At 37.0% G+C, this 10552-nt stretch overlaps 3 protein-coding genes across 3 annotated transcripts; all 3 read right to left on the reverse strand.

The window, feature by feature from the left end:
- Positions 1 to 68: 68 nt before the first annotated feature.
- Positions 69 to 3810, reverse strand: LOC123881776 (putative disease resistance protein RGA4). The gene is made up of 2 exons (XM_045930517.1): positions 445 to 3810; positions 69 to 358 (listed from the first exon to the last, which is right to left on the reverse strand). Exon 1 carries the CDS (start codon positions 3609 to 3611, stop codon positions 558 to 560), a length of 3054 nt encoding a protein of 1017 aa, XP_045786473.1. The 5' UTR covers positions 3612 to 3810; the 3' UTR covers positions 69 to 358; positions 445 to 557.
- A 969-nt stretch (positions 3811 to 4779) lies between these two features.
- LOC123881778 lies at positions 4780 to 10552 on the reverse strand. The gene is made up of 9 exons (XM_045930521.1): positions 10169 to 10552; positions 6883 to 7137; positions 6131 to 6801; positions 5854 to 6048; positions 5651 to 5755; positions 5483 to 5549; positions 5295 to 5390; positions 5109 to 5211; positions 4780 to 4981 (listed from the first exon to the last, which is right to left on the reverse strand). Exons 2-8 carry the CDS (start codon positions 7045 to 7047, stop codon positions 5119 to 5121), a joined length of 1392 nt encoding a protein of 463 aa, XP_045786477.1. The 5' UTR covers positions 7048 to 7137; positions 10169 to 10552; the 3' UTR covers positions 4780 to 4981; positions 5109 to 5118.
- On the reverse strand, positions 7786 to 9984 carry LOC123922428. The gene has a single exon (XM_045975145.1). The coding sequence runs from the start codon at positions 9982 to 9984 to the stop codon at positions 7786 to 7788; it is 2199 nt and encodes a 732-aa protein (XP_045831101.1).

Here is a 10552-nt window from a genome sequence, read left to right on the forward strand (position 1 = left end):
AAACTTTGACAGCTTTGACTCGAGCTGCGCAAACTTGTTCAACATATAGACCAGAACATTGGGGATAAGGTCAATAATTAGGCATTTATGAACATAACAAAATACAATAATATGAGATTAGCAAGTCTTTTGTCAAGAATACAAAAGTGAAATTCTCAAGCTTGAATTATACAAATACAAAATAAGGCAATCTAATACATAAATGGAAATATGTGGAAATGCAACAACAAGAATAAGTTGAAAACTACATACAGTCAGAAGTCAGAAATCAGAAATCCCAGAGATGATAAATCATTGTTCTTAACAATTTGATCAGAAGCAATTCTCACATAGAGACAAGACCCAAGAGTGTCAAATTCTGCAAACACATTAATAGAAATTGTTACTTCATGCATAATAAGAAATTCAATCAAAAGAAGGGTAGAAGAGGAAGATAAAGCTTACCAGATTGGGTCGAATAAGAGGAAGAAAAAACTGGAAGAACAACGTTCATGGAAGCATATAAGAATAATCAAGTTGTATCAATGCTCTCCAAAAGTTTACATTCTTTTTCCATTCTACCAAATCAGTAATTTTGGAATGTGCGCTATCTTATCCCAGTCCTCCCCTGTTTGCTCCTCGCAGCGCTTCTTTAATGTTGGGCAACCATGAATAGTCAAAACCTGAAGTGAAGTGAGTTGTCGAATACCTTCCGGCAAGGATCTCAATCCTTCACATTGAACAATATCGATCGTTCGAAGAGAAAGTGAACCTTCCCAAAGTTGCTCCGGCAAAGACTCAAGCTCACCACAACGATTGATACACAGATGTTCCAAAGAAAGATTGAAGGGTTCATTTGGCAATTCCATCAATTTTAGGAAATCAGATATTGTCAGAGTTTGAAGGGAGGTCAGGTTTCTTAACATACCGTCTGGGAGGGATGTCACATCTTCATTTTTATGAAGGTGAAGAGTTGTAAGACCATAGAAACTAGAGATTTGTCTCAGTAACTCGTTGTTACATCCATCTACAAATAGGTATTTAACAGATGAGAGGCGTGGCAACACAAGTTTAGGGCAATTTATGATGGTAAAATTAGAAAGATGGGGGAACATCTCTACACTTTCCACTTTCAACAATCGCTCTAAGTTTGGTAACCCATCTAATGAGAGTTCTTCTAGAGATGGGAAAGCCCTCACTTCCACACCATGGGGAGGTTCATCATCATCCATGTACTGCACATTATCCATCTGGCGTAAATATATTTTTTTTAGACACGGCAGTTTGCTAAGTGCTGAAAGCTGCACGCAGTTGTCACAACCAGAAAGTTCAACAGAAATTAAACTACTCAGAATCCTGATCCAACTTGGTAAGGATAACCCATCATAGAGATCTATTTTCAACCTCTTAAGGTTTGAGTGGGGTTGAAGTGCTTCAATTACTTGCTCTGCACTAGTAGTTGGTCCCTCGGTAAATACTACACTTTTGCTCCATGACAAGCATAATTCTTGGATGTCCTTTTTACTCATCATATTGGCCTCTTGAGCTTCAGATAAACTACCAACATTTTTTAGGCCTTCGATGCTCAGTTTTCCCCCCAACTTTAGATCATGTAACTCTGTCAACTTGTGTCCCGTCTCCCGACGAACAATAAATACACTTAATGTTCTTAGGCAAGATAACTTTCCAATATTAGGAAAGAGAGAAGACAGTGAATTACAATCTTCGATGACAAGGTGTCTGAGATTCTGTAAGCAACTTAAGTGTTCAGGTAGATAACTAGTTTTCCAAAAACTTTTAAATTTTAAGACTTCCAAATTCTTCAATGTATGAATTGAGTCAGATATGTCTTCAAAGGTTGAGAAACCATAAAGTTCCAAATACCTCAAATGAGTAAAGCTCTCAAGTGAAAATAACATTGAACAATCTATCCGTAAAACCCGCAGAGAGCTGTTTGTTGGGAAGCGACTTTGAGAAAAAGAGTGGCAGTTATAAAATTTTATACCATATAGTGTTCGCAAGGATTCAATTTTTTTGAAGGTACCTTCATTGATTGATAGCAAAGTGGGATAGTCAAAACTAATATGATGAGTGCTTCTTGATAAATCAGAGTTTGAGCTCTCCAAAATCATACACTCAGGCCCGGTAACAAATTGAGCTAGATCATGGAGAAGATCATGCATCTTAAAAGAAATGTCTTCTGAATCAACAGCCACCTTGATGTCTTGGAAGAATGATTTCTGGCACAATTCATTCCAGACCATATTGCCAACATCTTCTACTTCCAAATTTTTCCTAGATGAAATGAATCCATTAGCCATCCAAAGATGAATCAAATCTTCCTTCATCATTTCTGTATCTTTAGGAAATATAGCACAAAACGCGAAACACTGCTTCAAGGTTGGTGTTAAATATATGTAGCTCAATCTCAAAGCTGGCAAAATTGAATTCTCATCAGGTAAAGTCCAAATCTCACTATCTTTAATTTCAAGCCATTCCTTTTCTTGACTTCTTGAGCGCATTAGACCACCTAACGATTGTGCTGCAAGAGGTAATCCACCACACTTCTTGATGATTTCCTTGCCAATAGCCACAAGCTCTGCCCGCTCTTCTTTCCTATGTCCGAATGCATATTGTTTGAACAATAACAAACATTCGTCTTCAGAGAGACCAGATAGACAATGAGTTTCACAAGTTCCCATGATTCCTGCAACATCCCTGTCACGAGTGGAAACTAAAACCGCAGCACCTTTGGATCCACACGATAACACAGCTTTCAACTTATTCCAATTGTCCTGGCTTAATCCATATTCCAATTCCTGATTTCTTTTCCATACATCATCCAAGACCAACAAATATCTTTTACCTTGCAATCTTTCTTGCACTTTTGTTTGCATTACGTCTAAATTGGAGTCGTAACACTTATTTCTTGTGATAGATTCTATAATAGAACACAAAATCGTCTTGATAGAGAAAATCTCTGAAACACACACCCAAATTTTTGTATCAAAATGAATACTTACCCGCTGATCATTGAAGACCAATTGAGCAAGAGTTGTTTTTCCAACACCACCTAAGCCGACGATGCTATACACAGGGAGGAAGTCAGAGCCTCTTGCCTGGGTGAGAAGAAATTCGACAATCTTCTCTTTATCATCCTCTCGACCATACACTTTGGGTTCGGCAATAATAGAGGTGGTTTGGCGCCATACAGCCACTTCTTGTTGCCTTTCCCTAACTGTACCAACCACTTGTAGAAGAAACTTGTTCTTACTTTCAGCAATTTGATTGAATCTGCTTGTAATCTCCTTGAACTTGTTTCCGATCTTACGGCGCAACATGATGTTCTTCAGTTTGGAAGAGGATGCACCCTTAAGTCGACCAGATTCGATGGAACATTCATCAAGAATATCCTCCAGCACATAAATTGCATCTTTGAGTTGTTGAAGCCAAACCTTAATGGAACGGTTGGTGAGCTGTTTGTGCTCAGCATCTTCAAGAACGGCGTTGATGAGATCTAAGGTGGTTGATAACTTTTGAGCCTTTGACTTGATACCAGAAATGGTGGAAAATTCATTTTGAACAAGAGACAGCAAATTCTCAAAAACAACACCAAGCAAAGCTTCAGCCATTGTTGAGAAATGAAAGAGAGTTGAATGAATAAAAATAGAAGATCAGTTTTGATTTTGAGGAATGATATGATATGAATAGAGTAGCAAGTAGACTAGATTCGATGGAACAAGGAGTTGGTTGGTCAATGTGAAGTTAAGAAGGTAAAAAACAAAAAAAGAAACTTGCCCTTTATATTATTTTTATTGACTTAGGGAGGACTCACTCACCTTATACTAGTGCAGAAAGGGGATTCCACTACCGGCCAAATAGGGATTCCACTACTGGCCGCGGCCGGTAGTAAACACACTCGTCGTTGTAAGTCAATACTTTCCACGACGGGTCTTTTTATATCCGTCGTGGTATGTCAGGTTTCTACTGTATTATTAATTAAATTTATGAGGATTCCACGACGGTTTTTACAAATACCGGTAGTGGTATGTATGAGATTCCACTACGGGTATTTTCAATATCCGTAGTGGTATGTATGGTTTTCATTTTTTTTTTTTAGAGTCTGGGATTCCACTACCGGTATTTGTAAATACCGGTAGTGGTATGTATAGTTTTCATTTTTTTTTTTTAGAGTCTGGGATTCCACTACCGGTATTTACAAATACCGGTAGTGGTATGTATGGTTTTCATTTTTTTTTTTTTAGAATCTGGGATTCCACTACCGGTATTTGTAAATACCGGTAGTGGTATGTATGCTATTCCATTTTTTTTTTTAGAATTGAGGATTCCACTACGGGTAATTACAAATACCCGTAGTGGTATGTTAGTTTTCACTACTGATTGTTATAAATATCAGTAGTGGTATGTTAGTTTTATTTTTTTTTTTCGTTTTTTTGTAGCATCCTGTGCCTGCATATTAGTAGTGGTGTGTAGTTTTGTAACATGACCAAATTTCATCACAGACCCCAAAGAATGAGCCATTGCTGCTAGTGCTAAAGCTATATGTTAAAAATCAGTTGCACTAGCAACCAATAACCACACAACAATTGCCTTTAAATTTCCAACATCTTGATGCAAATTAGATAAGAAAGTAGCAAGATCATTTCCATCAAACAATTCATGTGCAGTTAAACTATGCTTCTCAGCAACAGCATCATAAAATTCCATCACCTGACAAACAGTCCTAAAATACCAATTCCTAAAATACCAATCCTAAAATACCAATTCCTAAAATACCAATTCTAAAATACCAATCCTTCATAAAATACCAATTCCATCACAAAAATACCAATTCTAATACCAATTCCTTCATAAAACCATCCTAAAATAGTCCAAAATAAACAGTCCAAAACAGTGAGATGCACATCCGAGCCAAAATACCAATTCCATCACCTGATCTGCTTCCAAGACTCAAACTAAAGCTAATAACCAATTCATCACCCTGCAGAATCTCAAATTTGACAGAAACAAAGTTCAAATAAACAAGTGTAAACTAAAATTGCTGCAATGTATTGAATAGACCAATTTGCAAAAACAAAGTTCAAATAATTAACTATTCTATAACTCACCAGATAAATCTTAACCCTCCAATAACTCCAAAAAATATGTTGACCAACGTAATCGCAATTCATACATCTCCTCAGCTGTTAACTCTTTTGGGTCATTAAATACCTACAATAAGTAAATAATAATATAAAACTATTCTTGACTCGGTTATAAAAAATTATTGATGTATAAAAAATAAAAATTATTACCTCCATCCAAGAATCAGTTATCTTAGCAGTGACAATGTCCAACATATTTTTCATTACATAGTATCCACAGTCATTTGAATTATATTGTTTCCTCGCCTACAAATTATATATAGTAACATTTGATCAAAAAATACCACACTTACTTATCAAAAAAGTAAATATATATAAAGTTAGAATACCACACTTACTTGTGGATAAAGCCATACGGTATTGTTCTTTCTATTGCCATTCGCCATTTGATCAACCGTAAAAACACTAATTCATAAGAAAAAAAAGCCGCATAAAATCATATAAAATTTGTAATAATTTATGTTTATAGTATATAACCAAAACCCCTAAAGTATAAACTTAATTACCTTGAAACAATTTTCTCCATTATTGGATTAAGTTTCCAATGTAGTGAACAAATAACAACCACGGTATTTATCTTTGGACAAAGTATTATCAACTGCCAATGTCCTCTGTACGCGTGCGTGGAAGCAGTATTATATTGTTAATAACTATGAGTTATAAAAAATAAATAAATATTAAAAAAATACACAAATTCATACAAACTTACCCATGGTTAAATGGTAATAATTGACACTCTTTCTTTTCATTTTGTAACTTATGCTGGATGTATTTCTTGCATTTACTTTGAGATATTCTCTGATCACTTTTTTTCCCAGCATCACCAACAATGTTCAGAAAAGTTGGTTCCAAAATTCCATATACATTTGTGGTGTTGTTTTCAATGCATAAACGATGAATGTACCTGAATATAATTTTAAAGTTAGGAGAGATATATAACATATTAACAGATATTGAGATAGTAGTAAATAAGAAAGTACACTTACGAGCACCAAACACTTAGAGTACTCATGTCGAGCCAAATAAAACCCACCAACAACTCTCTTATACACTTGCAAGACATGAGAAAATTAGTACACATTGAACAATGAATTAATTCTACATCCAAATGATCATCACCCCTTTTCAGAACCATCATTAACAATTTCTGAACATCGTCCATGTTATCTTGAGCCTCTGCTACCGGTGCAGGAGAACGACTTCCTTTTGCGCTTTCAGTGACAACAACCTCCTTGAGTTCATTTTGCATCTTGACCGGTGCAGGAGAACAACTCCCTTTTGCGCTTCCGGTGACAACAAGTTGTTCAGTTTGCGCTTCAGGTACCATGACTCTATTATTTGTATCAGAGGTTTGGGATAAACCCATGGACTTTAGTGTCTCCATAAGAGAATCTTGCATCATCTTACGCTCTTGCGCCAACTTTTCCTCAAACTTAGCTTCCAAATCTGCTTTAAATGCTGCTAGTTGCTCTTTGACATCTATACCTTGACTTTGACGTGAAACCTTTGATCTTCCCCAGTAAGTGGTAATGTTATGTTTTTTTCCAACACCACGAACACTACCACCATGCTCAGGTGTTCCAATGGCTTCTGTTAGGACATCGTGACGTCTCGTTGGAACAAAGTCACCCTTTTTTGAGTCTTCAACAATTTTCTCCTACAACATGCACAAACAAAGTCACAATATAGTAAATAATTGTGTTACTTGAAGCAAAAGCATGATTATAATGTTACTTACAATTTTCTCAGCAACTTTTTTTACAGGCTCGGATGTGAATTCTCCCCCTTTCTTTTGTCGTGCTCTCGTCCATGTCTCATAGCGTTCCGGTGGAGATGGATGACGATCATCATCAGTTAAGCCAGAACTATCTTTCGATAAGGACAATCTCTTTTCATTGATCATCTGCTCCTCGAGCCTCTTATACCCTCCACGGGATAATACATGTGGGTAAACATTCTTTGCATGATTCTCCCTACCCTTTTGACTTTTTTCCTATTATAAACTCAAATAATTAGTAATGTAAAAATCACATTCAGCAGTTTCAGCAGTTTCAGCAGACTTAGGCAATGTTAAAGACAGTTTCAGTCAAGTTTCAGTCAAGTTTCAGTTTCAGTCAAGTTTCAGCAGACTACCAACAATGTTAAAGACAGTTTCAGTCACAGTTTCAGCAGTTTAGGCAATGTTTTAACGCAGTTTCAGCAGAATCACAGTTTTAGGCAATGTTAAAGACAGAAACAGCAGTTTCCGCGCATTTTTCATTCATCTTATCGTGCATTTTCTTTATGATGCTTTTGTGAGCAGACAAGTAAGGTTGAACTTCATCAGTGTTATTCAATATATACAAATGCGCTTGAAGAATTATATCAATATGCATGCTCTTGACATTTAAACCTTGCGTGCCCACACCGTCACATCTTCCATCATGACGAGACTTGGGAACCCCTATAGCATCCACTTCTGACAAATAGTTTGAACAAAACTCAATAGCTTCTTCTGCAATGTACCTCTCAACAATCGAAGCTTCCGGACGGTGTGGGTTTTTTGTATACCCTTTTAGGATCTTCATGTATCGCTCTATTGGATACATCCACCGTAAATAAATTGGGCCACACAATCTAATCTCCCTTACTAGATGAACAATCAAATGAACCATAATGTCAAAAAATGAAGGAGGAAAATAATCTCCAATTGACACAAGATAACTGCAGCTTCGTTTTCCAACTCGTCTAACTTCAATGGATCAATTGCTTTACAACATATTGCATTGAAGAATAAGCACAACCTGCATATAGCTTTCCTAACATTATCGGGCAATATCCCACGAATAGCCACAGGTAGTAGTTGTTGCATCAAGACATGACAATCATGAGATTTTAAGCCGATTAATTTGAGATCTTTCATTGATACAAGGCTCTTGACATTTGACGAGTAACCATGTGGCACTTTGATACTTTGTAAACACTTGCAAAAACTTGTTTTCTCGTCTTTAGACAAAGTGTGACACGCGGGAGGCAAATATGTCTTGTCATTGATTTTTTGTGGTAATAACTCTTGTCGTATACCCATCAAATCCATATCAAGACGAGCATGTGCACCATCTTTTGTCTTGCCTTTAATGTCGAGAAGTGTTCCAATTACACTATCACATACATTTTTCTCCACGTGCATCACATCAATACAATGTCTTACATCAAGACTAGACCAATATGGAAGATCAAAGAACACTGACCTCTTTTTCCATATACTTTTCACAACAGGCTGCTTTTTCCTTTTGACACTTTCACTTTCGGCTTTTGGCACTTTCGCTTTTGGCACTCTCCCTTTTGGCTTTTGGCACTTTCCGAAGACAACATTAATGTCTCGTTGTCGTTCATAAACTTCCTCTCCAGTTAAGGGCGTTGGAGCAACACCATTCTCTTGGTCTCCGTCAAAAGCTTTTCGCAATCTACGATATGGATGATAACGATTTAGAAATTTTCGGTGGCCAAGATAAACAGTCTTCTTTCCATTTTTCAGTTGCTTATAACATGTTTTTTTTTCACATATGGGACACGCATTATGCCCTTTAACGGAATACCCAGACAAATTGCCGTATGCCGGAAAGTCGTTGATGGTGCAAAACAACATGGCACGCATGTTGAACTGTTCACCAGAATACGAATCAAAAACATCCACTCCTTCCTCCCACAACACTTTCAAATCATCAATTAGTGGACTTAGATAAACATCTATGTCATTTCCTGGTTGTCTTGGGCCTGAAATCATCATCGATAACATAATATATTTACGCTTCATGCACAACCAAGGAGATAGGTTGTAAATCATCAGGAGAACAGGCCATGAACTATGGTTAGTACTTTGATTACCAAACGGATTCATTCCATCAGTAGCAAGTCCAAGTCTAAGGTTTCTCGACTCTTTGCCAAAATTTGGAAACAAAGAGTCAATTTTCTTCCATTGCAAAGAATCAGCTACATGGCGAATTTGGCCATCACATTTTCTCTCTTCTGCATGCCATCTAAGATTCTTTGCGTCATTTGCATTAGCAAACAATCTCTTGAACCTTGAAATTATTGGTAGGTACCATACGACTTTCGCGGGAGGACCCGTTTTGGTCACCTCATCATCACTAGAATCACCATCTTTCTTTTTGTAGCGAGACGCCTTACATGTCGGACAATGATTATAGTTTACAAACTCTTTTCGGTATAATATACAATCATTAGGGCATGCATGTATCTTTTCATACTCCAAACCCATTGGACACAATACTTTTTTCGCCTCGTAATAACGATTTGGCATTACATTACCTTCTGGAAGCATTTGTATCAACAATTCAAGCAATTCAGTGAAACTTTTGTCGGTCCACCCATTTTTTGCTTTCAAATTAAACAATTTTAACACCGCAGACAAACGGGTAAAATTTGTGCATCCCGGATACAATGGTTCATCCTTGTCACTGCATAAAGTTTCATACACATGCGCCCTCTTAAACGAATCTTCTCCAATATCACGCATCATGTCTTCCAGTCGATCATCGATATCCACACTACCACTTTCTCTATGGGACACACTTGGCGTTGCAACTACTTCACCGTGCCATATCCATTGTGTATAATTTTGACAAATCCCGTCACAAATTAGATGATTCATGATTTCTTTCTTAGTACGTTTTGGTTCTTTATTTGCACAATTTATACACGGACATAGAAAAAGTGGAGGAAATTCAGGAGGAGGACGTTCTAGTTCAGCATTACTTTCCGCAAACTGTAGAAATTCCATCACTCCATGTCTGTACTCAGTACTTAATCGATTAGCTCTCATCCAACTACGGTCCATACCTACGTTTCGAAATTTATGCATTCTAAGTTAAAGGAATGACTAGGTTGTTACTATTGCGAAACATTCTCTCGCCCTATTTTAATAAAAATTCATAGCCTATAACAGAATGACTAGATTATGCATTCTATTTTAATAAAAATTCATAGCCTATAGCTTCTATGTTTTGAAATAGAATCGGTACCTGTAGATGAGACCGTGATTGAACCTTCTAACTTCAAACAAAGATGACAACACCAAAAAAGAGCAACACCAGCCCCTGCACAGCACAAGCAACACGCAGGAGCAGCAATCACCGCCTAACGCAGGAGCAGCAATCACCGCCTAACACAGCAACCCCTGCACAGCACAAGCATTGATAATTTTATAAATATGTTTATACAACTTAGTTAATATCAAAACAAGTTGTATGTTTATACAATTGGCCATAAATATTGACCCCTGCCCATGGCCAAGTTGTATGTTTTCTTGAAGCCGAAGCTGAAGGGTATTTGCAAGAAAAAAGATCCCATCTTATAAGGCTATGTGGTGAAGCTGAAGGGTATTTGGAGAGACACTACTCAGCTAT

This window comes from Trifolium pratense, linkage group LG4 (assembly GCF_020283565.1).
Source record: "Trifolium pratense cultivar HEN17-A07 linkage group LG4, ARS_RC_1.1, whole genome shotgun sequence".
NCBI lineage: Eukaryota > Viridiplantae > Streptophyta > Magnoliopsida > Fabales > Fabaceae > Trifolium > Trifolium pratense.

Bases quoted from the DNA above. Each gene is read 5' to 3' on its own strand.
- LOC123881776 (XM_045930517.1), bottom strand. From the start codon at position 3,611: ATGGCTGAAGCTTTGCTTGGTGTTGTTTTTGAGAATTTGCTGTCTCTT.
- LOC123881778 (XM_045930521.1), bottom strand. From the start codon at position 7,047: ATGATCAATGAAAAGAGATTGTCCTTATCGAAAGATAGTTCTGGCTTA. The intron at 6,049-6,130 runs GTAAGTGTACTT...AATTATATTCAG, and splicing joins ACTCTAAGTGTTTGGTGCTC to GTACATTCATCGTTTATGCA. The intron at 5,550-5,650 runs GTAATTAAGTTT...CTTATGAATTAG, and splicing joins ATGGAGAAAATTGTTTCAAG to TGTTTTTACGGTTGATCAAA.
- LOC123922428 (XM_045975145.1), bottom strand. From the start codon at position 9,984: ATGGACCGTAGTTGGATGAGAGCTAATCGATTAAGTACTGAGTACAGA.